Source organism: Bufo bufo, chromosome 5 (genome assembly GCF_905171765.1).
Source record: "Bufo bufo chromosome 5, aBufBuf1.1, whole genome shotgun sequence".
In the NCBI taxonomy this organism is placed as follows: Eukaryota; Metazoa; Chordata; class Amphibia; order Anura; family Bufonidae; genus Bufo; species Bufo bufo.
In genome coordinates, this window is record NC_053393.1 from 527,019,791 (window position 1) to 527,039,263 (window position 19,473).

The window sequence follows — 19,473 nt, forward strand, 5'->3', positions numbered from 1 at the left end:
AGTTTTTTTTATTTTTTTAAGTGATTTTCTTATGTAGGGGCTCATTTTTTGCGGGATGAAGTGATGGTTTTATTGGTACCATTTTGTGGGACATACGCCCTTTTGATCATTTGGTGTTGGACTTTTTGTGATGTAAGGTGACAAAAATTGCTCTTTTTGACAGTTTTTTTTTAATGGTGTTTATCAGACGGGTAAATCATGTGATATATTTATAGAGCCGGTCGTTACGGACGCGGTGATACCTAATATGTGTGGGGTTTTTTCGCTTTTTTTTCTATTTTTTTATTATAAAATCGGGGCAAAGTGGAGTTTTTTTCATTTTTTACATGAAATTTTTATTTATTTATTAAAAACTAATTGTTTTGCTTTTTTTATAAACTTTATTTCTGTCCCACTCTGGGACTTCAACTTTTGAGGGTCTGATCCCCTCTGCAATGCATTAAAATACATCTGTATTGTAATGCATTGCATGTTAGTGTATTACACAGAGTAGTAATACACTAACAGGTTGCCTAGGAGACCGGGCCTGGTTCTGGATCTCCGTAAAAGGTAGGTCCCGATGCCGTGCAAGGCATTGGGCAGCCTCTGCACGGCATCGGGCTGCCTTGTCACCCTCGACCCAATGGGCTCCCCCACTCGCTGCAAACCCCTTCTATGCCGCGGTCAGCGTGGACCGCGGCATAGAAGGGGTTAATCCGCCGGCATCGACTTTTACAGCCATGCCGTCAGATACAGCAGGGGCCTGGCTATCAGGGACTGCCAGGCCCCTGCAGTGATCGGGCGCGCACCAATCCGGTGCCCACCAGATCACCATGACGTACTATTACGTCAACATGCGGGAACGCACTGACTTCTATGACGTAATAGTATGTCATATGTTGGGAAGGGGTTAAAATATATATGCACACGTTAAAATGAAAACACAGTTAAACCAGTCTGTTGCCTCACCAATTGTTTCCTACGAGGAGAAAACTTGCAAACAACCAAGTGGCCATTAAAAAAAATTATTTCATAGTAATAAGATGAAGTATGATTTTTTTCCCCTCTGGAGAATGGCTGAAGCTGTGACTGCAACTTTAATGTGATCCATATGAGAACTTAGAGGTTATGGATATATTTGCATTGATTAAAATAATTTGCTTCTTAAAGGGGTTGTCCAGGCTTTTACTATAGAATAGGTCATCAATATCGGATTGGTGGGTGGGTCGATCCCTGGCACCCCCGACAATCAGCTGTATGGTCTTTGCTATAGACAGCAGCAGTGAACAGGAATAAAGACGGGAGACAGCACGTGTACACTGCGCACGCCGTCTCCTCATAAAGCTGATCAGCAGGGGTGCCGGGTGTCGGACTCCCGACGATTTGATATTAATGACCTATCCTAAGGATAGGTCATCAATAGCCCGGAAAACTCCTTTAAATGCAAAATCACGCAACTTTCTAAATAGTCTTCAAGAAAAATGTCCTACCATTGGCTTCTGCAGAGTGTGTGCAAAACCTTCACCTAACTGCTGATGCTGCTGAATCTAGCATAAAGCCTATCATAGCTATACTCCTGTTTCTGACAACTCTCTGCTCTCCCCCTCCCTTCTCTCAGTGTTAGAAATTGCAGCAGGGAGGGGCAGTATATTGTCCATGGGAGATCAGAGTTTGGAAAGAGGGGAAACCAATGAAGGAGGGCAGTTGCAAAAGCTATACACAGGGAGGTAAACACACACAAGGCAGTCTACAGGGGGAGAATTACATGGGCTGGCTAAGTCTACACAGAAAGCAAAGCACCCATGGCAGACTCTGCAGGAGGAGGGGAGATCACACACTCAGTGTAAGTGTCTGTCAGCACAAGGGAGATGAGATCCCACATGAGCTGGAGTAGAGAAATCAGTACAGGAATAAAGCTGTCCTGATACAGGAGAGCTAGTGTAGACAGCAGCATCCTGGAAACACCGACCTCCAGCATGTATTACTGGGAGCAAAACAACCACATGAGGAAAACATAAAAGTAGGAGTAGGTTTCAATCTGAATATCTGGGGGTAAAAATATGCAAAATAAATTGACTCCCTATGGATTTAAAATCTACACAACATGACAATTTCCGTGTGGATTTTCTACACAATCTTATACTTTGCTGGTACTGTAACATGCTGCAGGTTGTCAGCCTGTAACTCCGATCAGAAAATCTGAAGCCTATCCCATGAGGACGTACCCAAAATGCTGTAGTGTCTAATACTAGCCTAAAACAACAAAAAAGAACAAAACTGAATGGAACAAAATAGTCTCTTGAGAAAAAAAATTTAAATGCAAAAAACAAAACTTTTCACACACATCCCATACAGTTCTCACCCTTTTATAGACAGTTGTAATGAGAGACGTAAAGTGATGAGACTAAGGCTTTGGATTTAAAAAAAATAAATAAAAAAAAACAGAGAACAGACTTTTCCCATTCTGACGACTAATGGCGGTGGTGTAATTCCTAAGGATATCATATGACTATATGTAACTGGACCTCAGAAAGAAGTAAAATGCACAGCTGTCACACAAGAAGTGGCCATCTTACAGGACACAATTACAGGGGCCACGTGATCCTTATCGCCAGGAACTGTCTTATTAAGATCTGCCTATGGGCGCTTTGAAATAAGAGTTTACAAAACTAAGAGCTCACCACAGAAAATATACTACTGCTCCTCCTGTACTTGTTTAATGTAGTGCATTCACGAATGGTCGGTTTAGACATGCAGTAGTAGTAGTAGTGGTAGTACTGTATTAGTAGCAGTAATAGTGGTAGTAGTAGTAGCAGCAGCAGTACTGTAGCAGTAGTAGTAGTAGAAGTAATAGTGGTAGCAGTAGTAGTATTAGTGGTAGTAGTAGCAGCAGCAATAGTAATAGAAGTAGTAGCAATAGTATTATTAGTAGTAATAGTAGTAGTAGTTATAGCTATAGCCATAGCAGAGTACTAGTAGTAGCAGTAGTAATAGTAGCAGTAATAATAGTAGTAGCAGCAGTAGTAATAGTAGCAGTAGTGGTAATAATTAGTAGAAGTAGTAGCAGCAGTAGCCATAGAAGAGTAGTTTTAGTAGCAGTAGTGGTATTAGTAATAGTAGCAGAAATAGTAGTAGCTGCAGTAGTAATAGTAGCAGTAGTGGTGGTATTATCAGTAGTAGCAGTAGCAAAGTAGAAGTAGCAGTGTAGTATTAGTAGCAATAGTAGTAGTAGTAATAGTAGTAGTAGAAGTAAGTGTATCAGAGTAGTTTTAGTAACAATGTTAGTAGTAGTAGAGGCATTAGTAGTAGTAGCAATAGTAGTAATAGTAGCAGCAATAGTAGTAATAGCAGTAGTAGTAATAGTAGCAGTAGTGGTATTATTAGTAGTAGCAGTAGCCATAGCAGAGTAGTAGTAGTAGTAGCAATAGTAGCAGTAAAAGCAGTAGTAATACTAGTAGTGGTGCCTCTGTAATACTGTATCTGACAGCAGGGTGGAGTCAAAGTAATGTCTGTTTCCGATGGCTACCAGAAGGATTTGGGGCAATAAAGTAGAAAATGCCCCGAGTAATTCTCTGTACAATCCTATACAGGAGTTTGGTACCAGTAAAAAAAAAAAACAGTGAGCGATTACTGCAGAGCATTGGCAGTACGCTGATTACATTTGACATTTTACAAATGGCTGGCACTGCAAAATTCACTAATTATGTATATAAAAGGCAAGCTTAATGCTACAATATGCGTCCACTTCATGCCCATGGGACTCTCTTGATGTGGCAGGATATTTAGATCCCAGCAAGAAAAATGTTTTATTTAATACCGTGAGTATTTTTCCTGGCAAAGAAAAGTGACTTCTAAACCCATTTTAGCAGGCTTGCCCCCATTGCTGAGATACCAAGCGTCTCGTGCACTGTGTGGGTGTGTGCTGGTAAGTTACATGACATGCCTGCTAGTATGCAACGCGCTATTTTCTTTCCCCAGACACAAAATTTCTTAAAGGGGTTGTCCCACAAAAAATATTCCTACATTTATAAAACCAGCACCTGCATCTGAATACTTTTCTAATTGCATGTAATTAATAACTTGGTATAGTTACTGAGTTAGGCCTCATGCACACGACCGTTGTGTGCATCCGCGGCCGTTGTTCCGTTTTCCGTTTTTTTTCGCGGACCCATTGACTTTCAATGGGTCCGTGGAAAAATCGGAAAATGCATCGTTTGGCTTCCGCGTCCGTGATCCGTTTTTCCAGTCCGTGAAAAAAATATGACCTGTCCTTTTTTTTTTCACGGACAACGATTCACGGACCCATTCAAGTCAGAGGGTCCGTGAAAAATCACGGATGCACACAAGATAATCATCCGCGTCCGTGATCCGTGTCCGTTTTTCCTATCATTTTCAATGCAAACTTGACTCCGTTTTTTTTTTCACTTTTCATGTCCGTGGATCCTCAAAAAATCAAGGAAGACCCACGGAAGAAAAAACGGTCACGGATCACGGAACAACGGAAATCCGTTTTGTGGACCGCAAAAAAAACCGGTCGTGTGCATGAGGCCTTATTCAGTGAAATCTATCTGTATAGCGCCACCTGCTGTTTGCTCTTTTTCCAATATCTCTGTCCTGCTCACTGAGACGGAAGCACATGCTCAGTTCCATCCTTCAACTGCAGCAGACAGGACAAATCCCCCCCCCCCCCCCCAGAAAGGACACCACAGCTGAGAATTTAGAGCAATGAATGGGGAGATCTCTGGATCCATGTGAGGTACACGGCTGGTTCTAAGTTTATTAAAAGAGATAATCATGTACTATATGATGTCTGATTTAAATTTTTTACATTAGTCATTGGAGAACCCCTTTAAAGAGTGCATTCTCTTTGAGGACCTCCTTCTTAGAAGGATCCTTGAAAAAATACTGATTTCAGTGAATGCTGCTCCTGGAGCAGAGACCTATCCGCAGTGATCTGCAGGTGAAACTGGCAGCAACGGATAAATTCCTCTGCAGCGCCACCACCTGGGAAACAATGCATTACGTGGTGCTTACTAAAATCAGTGCACTGTCCATGAAACACACATATGAGTTGGGTCCTCCAGAGCAAGAGACACTCTTTGCAGCTGCTCTCAATGTCAGCCGAATGATGGAGGTGCCTAATAACAGATACCCCTTTATTATGGGTCTGCTAAGCCAGGCAACCCCCAGTCACTAGAGCCCGGTCTATGTATTGTATATCAGTAGCATTTAGTGGGGACCGGATCATGCCCAAATGGACCCCAAAGGGTTCTCTAAAGTCGTCTACTTGAAACAAGACAGCCCAGTCATACATACCTTTATGGTTTCGTTGGGAACACCAGGCTCCGGCACTTTATCCAAATAAGTCGTCAAATCTTGGTCGACGTGTTCAAAAACCAGTGTAAGCTTTGTCTCCCTGTCCGTCCGGGAAACGGTACATACATCAAATAACCTGTGCAAAAAAGAAAAGAGCAAAAATATTCAATACTTTATTTAATTTTACAAATTTTATACAAAATAGTAGCGCTAGTAGTCAACTATGAGGCAACGGGCAATCGTGTGCGCCCCCAATAGGGTGCCGTTATAAAAAAAAAAAAGAGGCAAGAAGGTATTTTATTAAATATTCTCATTTTAAATGCCAGTCTACCACAACCCGGCTCTGTTCTGTCCATTATAGACCCTTTTCTATTGGACTGCGTCTTGTTTCGAAACCCTCAAACCCTCTACAGGTCCTAAGTTGGCTTTCTCAAAGGAAAGCTCCACTTTTGAAACCACAACCTTCCTATCCATAGGTAACGTGTACTTCCAATAACGATTGTGACCACATCTTCTACCACAGACTTAGTTGAGAAAGCAGGAGGTCCGGCTGACTAGGAAACCATACGGCACAGGAGCTGACCGACCAAGATTTCAGAGCAAAAGTCCAGAGCAAAAACAACCACCACTTTTTACTAAATAAGTGAACTCTAAAGGAAACAAAACATCCCAAATTTTAGGAACAACTGGTTTTAAATTCACGTTCTTGCCTCGAAAGCAGAACAATCTAGCCCTCATCATAGAGATGAATGAGAACGTTGGAAACAGCCTAATTTGCTCCACTCTTCATAGACCTCACCCACCCGAAGCCTGAAAAGATAATGAATCGTCCATGCAGATATTATCCCCGGCTGGGTCTGAACCCAGGACACCAGTTTATTTTCTGTTTCCCACAATCACACAAGAAAACTTAAAAACTATCACAATTGACTGGGTTTCCTGCTTTGGTCAATCGCCAAATTGTTAGAAGGCTCCCTTGACAAGGAGTGATCTCAAAGGGTCTCCTTCCAAGGCCCTCAGGTTTAAAGAGTAAGTACGCTTTTTTCAATATGTCATATGGAAATATCTATTAAAGGGGTTCTCCCATGATTAATGTAAAAAAATGAAAATCAGACATCATATAGAACATGACAATCTCTTTCTAACAAAGCTAGAACCAGCCCTGGACCTCACATGAATCCAGAGATCGCCCCATTCATTGCTCCAATTGCTCTAGTAGATTTATATCAAACCATGTCTATTCTGCTGCAGCTCTCTACCTCTCACAGCTCAGGAGGCGGCTGAAAGATGGAACTGAGCATGTGCGTCCACCTTTGGACAGAGAAATAATAAAGAAAAGAAAAAAAACAGCAGGTGGCGCTATACAGACACATTTTCTTGATTAAAAGGGTTGTCCGAGTTATGAAAAAAATATAGCACTGTAAATCTGATGGGCAGCAATATATAACTAAGCTAAGCAGGTTTTAGGCCAAAAAAAATAATATTTCCTCATTTACCTGGTTCTCTTCTGGTCCTTTGTTTACCTGCAGTAACAACAATCTCTGCCCCTTCCCCGCTCTGCAAAGGGAGTGAATAAGTCTGTACTGAGTGACATGTCTGCCTGCTGGGAGACTCAGCAGCATGTTGTATGTGTAGGACTACAAGTCCCAGCTGTACAATGACACTGCTGATACACTCAGGATCTTCCCCCTACCATTCTTGTGCAATGTTCTGCAGAACTCCTCTGGTCTGTCAGCTCCTGTGCCCAGCATTTTTCTCCTCACTGCTTGCAGCTACTCTGTAAAGCCTTCAGCCCTGAGTCTGTGCTGCTGAAGGGGTTAAAGTTTTTCCTGAAGAATCCAGGGAGAGAGCAGACAGCAGCAGGCGGCAGTGCAGGGGGCGTAGCCAGCACAGTGACGTCTCGTGTACAGACACATATCTGCTCTCTCAGGCTTGTGCACCAATCATCATCAGAGCAGGGAGAGAAGCTGACATCACAGGTCATGTGACCCCCCGGTGAAATCTGAGAAAGCAGCCACTGCAGATAAAGTAAGTGCATGGCAAAACCCTTACATCTGATTAGTTAGAAACGTACAAAGAACAAAAAAATAAGAGTTAAAGATAAGATAAGCAATGTGATACTTATTTTAATGTATTGGATAGGTCAAGTATTCCCATGTAGAGGGTATTTAAATGGAAGGGGAATGAATGCCCTACCACCCCTATTTATGCACTTGTTTTAATTATTCTTAATCCTCTCTGGCTGAGGCTTGATGTTTTTATTATGTAAGTGTAAAATGTATTGCTATTTTTTCTTTTTTGCAATTTACTAATAAAAAAAAATAAAAAAAAATAAAAAAAAAATTGATACAAGATTTAAAGTAATATTAAAAAGCTTAAAAAAAAAAAAAAGAGAGACTTATAGGCTTGGAAAGTATAGTTTGTAATTGGATTGAAAACTGGCTGAAGGACCGTGTCCAGAGAAGAGTTGTGGTCAATGATTCCTATTCAGAATGGTCCCAGGTTATAAGTGGTGACCCCAAGGTTCAGAGCTGGGCTGCGCACTCTGAGTGATTGGGCATCAACTTGGCAAATGAGGTTCAATGTGGACAAATATAAAGTTATGCATTTTGGTAGTAATAATCTCCGTGCTTCATATGTCCTGGGGGATGTAACACTGGGAGAGTCACTTATAGAGAAGGATTTGGGTGTCCTTGTAGATGGTAGATTAAATAACAGCATACAATGTCAATCAGCTGCTTCTAAGGCCACCAGGATATTGTCATGCATTAAACGAGGCATGGACTCGCGGGGCAGGGATGTAATATTACCACTTTACAAAGCGCTGGTGCGGCCTCATCTGGAATATGCAGTTCAGTTCTGGGCACCAGTTCATAGAAAGGATGCTCTTGAGCTGGAGAGAGTACAGAGGAGAGCGACTAAACTGATAAGGGGCATGGAGGGTCTTAGTTATAAAAAAAGATTAAAAGAATTTAATTTATTTAGTCTTGAGAAGAGACGTCTAAGGTGGCGACATGATTAACCTATACAAATATATAAATGGGCCATACAAAAAATACGGTGGAAAAACTGTTCCATGTAAAATCCCCACTGCCTCCGACTGGAGAAGAAAAGGTTCAGTCTCCAGAAGCATCAAAGCTTCTTTACTGTGAGAACTGTGAATCTGTGGAATAGACTTCCTCAGGACGTGGTCACAGCAGGAACAGTGGACGGTTTTAAAAACGGTTTAGATGATTTCTTAAAAGTAAACAACATTAATGCTTATGAAAACGTGTAGAAATCTGAGTCTCACTTCCTTCTGGGATTCGCGTCCCCACCTATCCCTTGGTTGAACTTGATGGACTTACGTCTTTTTTCAACCGTATCAACTACTGCATGTAAGTATGTAACTCATTTCAAGGGTCAGAATGACCATCCATAGGACATCGAGAATGAAAGCTGTTTGATCCAAAAAAATTATTCTGCCGGTGACCGTTTACTGGTATGTCCGTTAGTAACCTGCGTTAAATATATTTATATAATCGACACATGGAATGCAGAGGAACGGCCTATAACCTAACACATGCAAATACTGAGGAACCAGGCAGGTCTCAACAGTGCAGTATAAACACTGGAAAATATTCCTCCGCTGTATGATTCCTTTGTGTTGACCTACATTTACTTTAAAATTTCGAAAAACACCTTTCTTGCCAGGTATTTAGTACACTGGCAAAACATGCTAAAAAAAAAATATTAAAAAATGATCCCCCCGTTTATGGACCAGGCACATAAATTGCTGCCTCTTTTTCCAGGGGGTGATAGGAGTTTACACAGTGATGGATAGCGCTTGTAATCCAGGTATTGCGTTTGGAAGCACAAGATGTCTTAAATCTGTAACCCAAACCGTATCCCTTTTTTTTTTTTAGCAAATAAAAATTTTCGGAAACCGATTAGAAAGCATTACTAAAGGTCAAGCCGTCATTCCACTTTGCTATAGGAATGATATTCTTCACGTACCTGGTGAAGAGTCAACTGTTTTGGACCATTGGAAATATCCACTGACTGAAACATGGTCTGAGTATTTAATAAAATGAAAAATAAATAACATTTTTTGTATTTCATTGCTACTTTTTTTGTATGGGGTCGTTCTGCTCGTAGTACAGTGTGTTGTGTTAAGTGTGGACCGTGGAGAAAATCTTTACAAACTAAAACCGAGGAGGACATCTTGGAGCTGCTTCAATCTGCAAACATACAGTCCAAGAGAAGGAACTAGCAGCCAAAGTGGTCAGGGGCCACTGTTGTTTACGTATGCATCATCTATGGCGCCAAATTGTAAGAGGTAGCATGGTGGCTCAGTGGTTAGCACTGGTGCCTTGTAGTGCTGGGGTCTTAGGTTTGAATCCGACCAAGGACAACATCTGGATGGAGTTTGTATGTTCTCCTTGAGTTTGTGTGAGTTTCCTCCCACACTCTAAAGACATACTGATAGGGAACTCAGATTGTGAGCCCCATTGCGGACAGAGGTTAAAGTAGAGGTTATCCAATTATTATCTTCTAACTGAAGATGTCACTGATGGTCGTGAGCTAGAACCCTACCAATGGGTGGCCACCGGTCTCCCATAATGCATACGGGCCACAACGACTTTGCTGTAATGATCAAAGTTCATGGAAACATGTCCGAAGATGAACCTTCACTTGAAGCTTTCTTCTCTAGTTGGCCCCGATACGTTCACAGTCCATGATTCAGAACGTAAAATTTTGTTGAATCTGGAACCGTCTTCGTAACTAGGTTCTTCAAGTTCCATCAGGGTCCATTTAGTTTTATGGCTTGACACATAACCTGCATGTAGAGCAGCACAAGCACAGATAGAATGGAGCTATATAAGTCTGGAGCTAAGGTAGCATCATCAGGTTTGGAAAAAAAAATATCTGAACCGCACGGACTGCTTACATGGAAAGTCACACTGAAGTGAATCACACCATTAAGTTCATCAGTCATTGCCTACTACGTCAGAGTCACAGTGCTACATCAAAGGACAGTTACGAGTGTGGGGAGGCATGTAACCAGTGTTAAGCCTCAGTACCACAAGTAAACAGATAAATGAGAACATTTCTGTTTCTGGGATTATTCACGTCCGTCGTGGAAAACTAACTCACGGTGAACTGAGAGGCGCTAGAACATGGCATTTTCCATTTAATTAAAGGGGGTTGTCCACTTTCTGGCTACTGTTGACCAATGTGTTTGTGAGATGGTTATATGGCATTTACTAATATAGTCTTTGTTGAAATTCTGCACCATTTTCTATATTTTAGAAGGTATGCTCCCTTGTTTACAAAGTCCTTTGTGCTGTTCCCACAGAGGACCTGTCCATAAGATGGCCGCAGATTGAGGGTCATGTGACCAAGAAAATTCAGCATCATGTGACATCTCTTCCATTCAAAGACACTGTTTCTGCACTAAACTCCCAACAGAACAAGTACAGATAGCAAGTTTAGTGTATTTGAATGGAGAAGGCATCACATGGAGGTGATTTGTCTGGTCACATGACCCTCCATCAGCAGCCATTTTATGGACAGGACCTCTGTGTGGACAGCACAAAAGACTTTGTAAACAAGAGAGCATACCTGATAAAATCTAGAAAATGGTGCAGAATTTCAACTAAGACTATATTAGTAAGTGCAATATAATCATCTTACTTACACATTGGTCAACCATAACCAGAAGGTGGACAATCCCTTTAAGTCTTAAGTTAATTACCGTAAATCAATTGCAATTGTGTAGGCCACTCTGGAAGAAATGCAACAGGATAATCCAAACACCATAGCATACAAACCCATTATAGGGCCTCATGCACACAACCGTATGTATTTTGAGTTCCGCAAAATACGGATACTGTCCGTGTTGCATCCGCATCTTGCGGCCAAGTTTTGGACATGTTCTTTTTTTTTTTGCGGAACAGACGTAGGGTAGCGGAAAGCACGCGGATCATCCGTGCACTTTCTGCATCCATACTGTATGTCCATTCTGCAAAAAGAAAGAATATGTCTGAAAAATGCGAACCATGGTCACATCAAAGTCAATGGACCCACATCTGTATTTTTTTTATCCGCAATTTGAGGACCGCAAAACGGATATGGTCTCTTGCATGAGGCCTATGAGGTAAGTGGTCAACGTGACTAGAAGTTTGCAACTGCTGCCTAACACTGGGAGTCACATTAAAGTTGTTACAGAGATGAAACTTCAATGTTTCCTATTGGAAGAAAAAGGTTTCCAGGGGTCCTGCAACTTTCCCAACATTCGCCATACAACGCCACCTTCTGACTCTTGCCTTTGTACAGTTCCACAAAGCTCAGTTAGGGACGTTGTTCCAAATAATGTATAAATTACAGCATTTACAGAATTCACGTTGAGAAGTGTGGATGCTTTTCTCACCCTGTGGCGGCATCAGCCATTTGGTGAGGGGTCATTTAGTGGTATAGCAAAAGAAGGACTATGGGCAGGATCTCTATAAGCCAGGGATGGCCAACCTGAGGCTCTCCAGCTGTTGCAAAACTACAACTCCCAGCATGCCCAGACTGCCTACAGCTATTAGCCTACAGCAGGGCATGGTGGGAGTTGTAGTTTTGCAACAGGCCATCAATTACTGGAATAGTCCCCCAATGAAGAACAAAAATGGTGCATATTACAAAAGTAAAGCGAGGAGATTCGGTAGGCACTATTGAAATGAGTCTTTCTTGGTGTTGCCTGGACCATGCCTTTAAAGATGCACCTACCTTTTCACTTCACTTTTCTATGCCAGATTTTTATGCCACAGCTTGGCTTAGTATAACCTTTATACTGGTTCACAGAATTCAGGAGCCACCTGCTGAGGAGCAGCTCATGTTTGCTGCAGCAGCTGGTGTCAGAGTGACCTGAACCGCCAGGGGTTTGTTTGCGGATACATTTTGACCCAATGGTTTAAAATTTTTCCTTATTCAGTTTTGCTCATTTCTTTGGCTACAGTCTCCTATCTACCATATCGGGGAACATAGCAGCGTCTGTGAGCAGATTCCAAAGCTACCACTTGTGACAGGGTTTTCCTTAAAGCGAACCTTTCACCAGGATTTCACTTAATAAACCATTACCAGTACCTTATAGATTATCCTCATTCTGTTTCAATGCATTCTTGTGCCGCTTTCCTGGGATGTATATTCATGAAAAAAACGACTTATAAAGTCCTCGTCTCCATCTCCTGAAGTCACGCTAGAAGTCAAGGGGGTAGCCCTTCCCTCACTCCGGGCTGTAACTCCCCTGCCCTAACCCCTCCTCTAAGTAGTGTAACTGACACCCGGCTCAGTCGCCGGGACCGCGCTTGTAAAGCAGCGCATGCGCCGTCGTTACTCCTGTAACTGAATCGCGCGTGAGGAAGAGAAGACAGGCAGGCATCGGGGACGGCGCATGCGCGATTCAGTTACAGGATCGCGCTTGAGTCCGACGGCGCATGCGCCGCCTTTACAAGCGCGGTCCCGGCGACTGAGCCGGGTGTCAGTTACACTACTTAGAGGAGGGGTTAGGGCAGGGGAGTTACAGCCCGGAGTGAGGGAAGGGCTACCCCCTTGACTTCTAGCGTGACTTCAGGAGATGGAGACGAGGACTTTATAAGTCGTTTTTTTCATGAATATACATCCCAGGAAAGCGGCAAAAGAATGCATTGAAACAGAATGAGGATAATCTATAAGGTGCTGGTAATAGTTTATTAAGTGAAATCCTGGTGAAAGGTTCGCTTTAAGGATTCTCCAGGAATAGATAAATAAGGGTAAAACAAAAGACGGGTACAGCTGCTCGTACTCCATAATATAAAATTCTGAGCGCTCATCTGGCAGGGCAGCCGGGGGATATCGTTTACATGCACTGCTATTTTGGATGTAGGACTTATCTACAGGAGGCAACTTACATATGTTATCTGTGTGACTTCTCCAAATGTAGCACGGTTCTGGCTATGCCACATACCTCCCATCTCTATGCCATGGGACCTGACTTGCCTTGTCGTGGACATACATTGGTAGCATGCCACTTATCTATGAAATCAAGGTCTCATCCATGGTGGTATGACCGCTGGGACTCTCACTGGTGAGATCTTAATAGTACATCCTAATGCAAATGCAAAACTTTGATGCCACCTTTTCTTCATTAGGAACAGGTGGCATCTTCAGCTTCTACTTCCCCTATCTGTGCTTGCAAGTTCTCTGTAAATAATGCGAAACCTCAACAGTTCTCCAAAACAGTCTCTCTGCAGTAATACGGTAAATAGGAGAGGAGAGGAGGGGGATGCTGCTGCAGATCTTGATATCCTAAAGCAGATACAAAACTTTGATGCCACCTTTTCTTCATTAGGAACAGGTGGCATCTTCAGCAGCTTCTAGTTCCCCTGTCTCTGCTTGCAAGTTCTCTGTAAATAATCAGAAACCTCAACAGTTCCCCAAAACAGTCTCTCTGCAGTAAACTGGTACATAGGAGAGGAGGGGGATGCAGCTGCACATTCTACCTCTCTCTGTGTTTCTTCAGCATGCTAAGCAAAGCACTACAGTAGGTGTGGACCTCCAGGAAACATGGCAAATGGATGACCTGAAATCCAAAGGCTAAACACAACGTTTCTGGCTGCACTACATCTAGTAGACATCTACAGCTGCATAAGGACTGATATTTTAAGGGGTTAGAGTGAAAACTCTCATGGAATAGACAGAACTTTCTAGCGGTGGCCCTTTCGGTTTGAGGGCAAAGGCCCAACACCGTCCAGGTGGCAGCACAATTGTCAAGTTGTCCTGATATATTAAATTGTATGTGGTCGGCTTCAGACCATCAAAAAGAAACAAGAACTTGCAGTTTTTTCAACGGTTGGTCCAGGAGGCATCTACAGTAGATGTGAACCTGGCCTCATGGTTTGCAAGGAGTTGTCAACCCATAACTCCCAGCATCTCCATATCGTCTGTGGGGTGTACGCCACAGGTGGACAACTTCAGAAAACCGTCTTCTTCAGAAACACTCATTTTGTTATTTTTTTAAAGAGGAACTGTGCCTTTAAGCGCCTAGCTACTATGTCCCCCTCAGTGTTCCCCACGCGTTATGTCACGGCAAACAGTACATTCCCGACTCCTTCTGCCAAGTGAAAATGAGAACGCTTTTAGTCTACAAATGATTGAGGTGGTTTTCCCTAATCAAATTAAACCAGCCAAATGTTCTTTTCAAAGGTAACTGTCTTCTCGGCAGCTGTATGCAAACGACCACATCAAAAAAAATATCTAACGATAGACTGCTGTCCCTTCGACCGCTTTACTCGCTCTACGGAGACAAAAGACGCTTTACAGCTAATAATTACATTCTGGGGAAAACCGAGCAGGAGCGCTTAACTCTTCACGTGCTGGATCGTCCTGCAAAGCTCAGATTAATGGAAACGGAGCAACGTTTTCATCTGAAGCTGTTCCTAGGGCTACTTGGTGACTTTAAATTATAGTAAAATCGCAGACAGGCTTCAAAAAATTTGCAATCACAAATTTCTACTGCGGTTTAACCCCTTACTACTGTACGTCAAACAATTATGCAGTAGGTGGGAAGTATGGTGTTTGCTCCATCATAAAGCTGACACCTAGGTGCAACAATAGGGGTCGGCAATAATTCAGTTCGCAGCTATTTAAAGGGGTCGTCTGGTGGGATCCATTCTTTTTTTTAGATAAGGGGCAGAATGGTATACAAAAATTAAAGAAGCATTACTCACCTCACCGATCCTCCTTTCCTACACTTAATGCATCTACAATTCCTGGGTTCAACACATAGGCAATGGCAGGAGATGCCCGATTAGCCAACCATCGGTCGCAGCATTGACCCGCTGAGCGGGCGTCTCCACCAATTTCCTGGGTATCCAGTTGGGAACAGGAAGCGTAAATGTCAGAATGGCAATGGCGAAGGAATCAGTAAGGTGAGTAATGCTTCTTTTTTTTTTTTTCTTTTTTTTAACACTGTTCTGTCCCCGCTCTGAAAAAAACATCCCACCAGCAACCCCTTTAACCCTTCTGAAACCCCATCGGCATCCTTGCAACACTGACTGGTATTACGCATTGTACTACGTACAGTAAATACTGCACTGTATTAGAAATCTGAAAATGTCCCAACAACTTGAAAAACATTTTTGAAAAAAATTCTAACGTCGAAATCAAACAAAGAAAAACACATTTTCCATTTTCCATAAAACTTGAATTTATTTTATAAAAAGAAAAAAAAATATGCTGCAATCATAATGATCTGTAGAAAAAAAGTAACATATCACACAGTGAATGGAATAAAAGAATAAAAAAATAGCAAAAATGACTTTTTTCCACCGTCCCAAAAATAATAAAAGTTGTCCAATCACTTGTATATAACCCAAATGGTGCCACTATCATGCTAAAAACAAGCCCTCATACGGTTATATACCGGTATAGTTATACAGTCCCTGACAAAAGTCTTGTCGCTTGTGTACAAATTGACCTGAAGTGCCGCTAAAATATATTTCTAATCAAGATTTTGTTACAAGAAATGGGTCATTTTAATCCCAACAGCTTTTGTAATAATGTTTCAGTGCAAAACGAAACTGACAAAAAGTATTCTAATATTCACAGCTTGGTAAAGCCCATTGAGTCTATTTTTGCCAAGACATAAGTGTTGTCGCCTTGTCATATGAGCTTCACCTATGACTAATAATGGATCAATTAGGTCTCAGTACACTAGACCTTCACATCAACTGCAACTAGACCTCTGCAAACATGCCTAAGATTCACCCGGAGACTAAAGTGTTGATTATCAAGAGGCTGAAGACCAGATCCACTGCTGATGTGGCAGACACCTTCAATGTGTCTCAGCGTCAAGTTCAGAGGATAAAAAAAAGATTTGAAGAGACTGGAGACGTTTTGGACAAGGCCAGGTCAGGCCGACCCGCAAGACAACTGCTCGACAGGACCGTTTGTTGGCTCGAAAATCCAAGGCCAGCCCATTTTCCATTGCAGCAGAGCTCCAACGAGACCTGGTCACCTGAAGTGTCAACCAGAACAGTTTTTCGGATTCTGTCTCGAAATGGCCTCCATGGTCGAATCAGTGCCCATAAGCCAGCACTAAACAAAAGACAATTGAAAAACCGTGTGGCATTTGCCAAGGGCCACAGCCTGCTAAAAGGATGGACGCTGGAAAAGTGTCAGAAGGTGGATTTTTCAGATGAATCTTCTGTTGAGAGACCTACTGGAACCTGCATGGAGCCGAGATTTACCCAGAAAACAGTGAAGTTTGGTGGAGACAAAATCATGGTCTGGGGTTACATCCAGTATGGGGGTGTGCGAGGGATCTGCAGGGTGGAAGGCAACATCAATAGTCTAAAATACCAAGAAATCTTAGCTACCTCTTATATTCCCAACCATAAAAAAGGCCAAATTCTGTAGCAGGATAGTGCTCCATCGCATACTTCCATCTCCACATCAAAGTTCCTTAAGGCGAAGAAGATCAAGATGCTCCAGGATTGGCCAGCCCAGTCACCAGACATGAACATCATTGAGCATATGTGGTGTAGGATGAAAGAGGAAGCATGGAAGACGAAACCAAAGAATATTGATGAACTCTGGGAGGCGTGCAAAACTGTTTTCTTTGCTATTCCTGATGACTTCATCAATAAATTGTATGAATCCTTGCCAAACCGCATGGATGCTGTCCTTCAAGCTCATGAAAGTCATACAAGATATTACATTTGGATCTCACAGCACCACTACCTAATTTGCTGACATATTTTTGGATTTGAAGTGAAGTTGTTCAATTTCTGTATAGGCGACAAAACTTTTGTCTTGCCAAAATTTGACCTTTCTGTCTTGATTAAATGATAAATCTTTTTTCAGTGAAACTAATTTATTTCAGTGCATTAAACATCATTTGGGAGGGCTTTAGCTTTTCATATGAGCTGTTTATAACACCAATTCATTAATCAGAAGTCAGGTTAATAGCAGGAGTTTCTACAAAATAGAGAAGCGACAAGACTTTTGTCAGGCACTGTATATGGTATATAGTCATGATATATAAACACAAGTTGCATAAGATGTAAAAGTAATAAACTTCACTTAGAGGGGTTTTTCGGTACCTAGACAACGATGGCCTATCCTTAGGATAGGTCATCAATATCAGATCGGTGGGGGGCCAACACTCCGCACCCCCACCAATCAGCTGTTTTGGGCTGCCGCTGATGCCGGAAGCTATACATTTAGCTTAAGTGTAGCAAGCTCAGCCCCCATTCACTGGCCACAGCACAGTGGACAGAACCTTGTGCTTCCGGCTGAAAAAGCAAATTGCATTTTACTAATTTTGGGCAACAAATGATTTTTTCAATTGGTCTTTATGAACAATGTTCAGCCGTTTGTGAGTTACAAGTTAAGAATCAGTCTGTTTGCAAGCTGTCACTTTGTTTTTTCTTTGAATCCCATCATCTGACAGCTCATGTGAAGTTCTTATCTATGACCTCATTATACAGTACCTCAATTCTTATCAAAATGATAAGAATATGGATGCAATAAGTGTTTATGAGGTCAGGAGATCAGAGCTACAAGCTACACATGGGATTCAAAGAAAACAGAAAATGACAGCTTGCAAACAGACTGATATTTAACCCTTCTATTTCAGAAACGGTTGAATATTTTTAATAAAGACCAATCGAAAAAAATTATTTGTAGCCCAAAATGAGTAAAATGCAATCATAAAAAAAATTCCCAGAAGGTGTCCATAGAATTGTTTGTATTTTAACATCTTGGACAATAATTTTAGTATTTTTTTTTTTTTTTAATCTCCAGAAAATCCCTGCAACATTTTTCTTAGTTGTTCTTGAAGAAACAATACAATATGTTTTAGGGGGTTATAAGGGGTTAGACAAAATATGGCAGGTGATAATAGGCTGCTGCGGCCCCCACCGATCAGCTGTAAAGTGTGGAAAGTGTTCAATTCCTCTACAGCGCCCCTAAAGGGAAAATAAATCATTACACAATTCTTATTTACAATCAACGGGTTGCGGAAACGGAAGCACGGATGCGGATCCACAAATGCGGACAGCACATTCCGGCCCCATTGAAAATGAATGGGTCTGCACCTGTTCCGCAAAACTGCGGAACGGATGCGGACCCATTTTGCGGACGTGTGAATGGACCCTAAGGCTACTTTCACACTCGTGTTTTGTGCGGATCCGTCATGGACGGATACGTTCAGATAATACAGACGTCTGCATCCGTTCAGAACAGATCCGTTTGTATTATCTTTAACATAGCCAAGATGGATCCGTCTTGAACACCATTGAAAGTCAATGGTGGACGGATCCGTTTTCTATTGTGTCCCATGCAAACTGATGCATTCTGAACGGATCCTTTTCCATTCAGAATGCATTAGAATGCAAACTGATCCGTTTTGGACCGCTTGTGAACGGATCTCACAAACGGAAAGCCAAAACGCCAGTGCGAAAGTAGACTTAGGCGGCATTTACACGACCGTATGTTTGGTGCGGGTCGGATGCAGACCCATTTCAATGGGGCCACAAAATTTGCAGACAGGACACTGCACGCTTTCCCCATCCGTATCTCCGTTCTGCGGCCCTGCAAAAAAATTTGAACATGTCCTATTCTTATCCATTTTGTGGAATGTGCTGATGTGCATATACACAAAATGTGAAATGCACGTGGCAGGTATCCGTGTTTTGCGGATCGCAATTTGCAGACCACAAAACGGATACGGTCATGTGACTGGCCCCTTAGCAAAAACTCTGCTGACCAACGCACAATCGGTATCTCTGTGACGCCTCATACTCTCATGACACCCGGGTTTGCTGGACAATTCATTAAGCGGGTCTTGAATTAACGTCATCCTAATAAAGACGCCAGGAATCAGAAGCCAGATATTATTTTTACATATGTGGCGGTAATAGAGTCAGCAGATAACTGGGCAACATTGCGATCCCATATAATTAAACGAGTTTTTTGGTTCACAAAAGGAAAAAAAAAATATGAGGGAGTGTGGAAAAGAAACAAATAACTGTAAAATTCTCATCGAAAACTTTCCAAAACGGAAATCGTCAATTTACAGGGACTTGCAGCCTCAGTGTACCATCAGAGGGGACAATTACCGCTTAAAGCTTTAGACGCAAATGCCTATGAATAGATCACTGCGATCGGTCA

The 19,473-nt window shown here is 42.1% G+C and overlaps 2 protein-coding genes across 3 annotated transcripts in view; both read right to left on the minus strand.

Moving 5' to 3' along the window:
- The window catches only part of LOC121000616 (zinc finger protein 436-like), a 684,763-nt gene that overhangs the window by 244,210 nt on the left and 421,080 nt on the right, over positions 1–19,473 (minus strand). The window lies entirely within an intron of this gene.
- Positions 1–19,473, minus strand: part of CDK6 (cyclin dependent kinase 6) — a 163,887-nt gene that overhangs the window by 103,788 nt on the left and 40,626 nt on the right. The window contains exon 3 of the mRNA XM_040431178.1: positions 5,296–5,431. Within this exon, the coding sequence (XP_040287112.1) occupies positions 5,296–5,431 (136 nt within the window). The remainder of the gene's footprint in view (positions 1–5,295; positions 5,432–19,473) is intronic.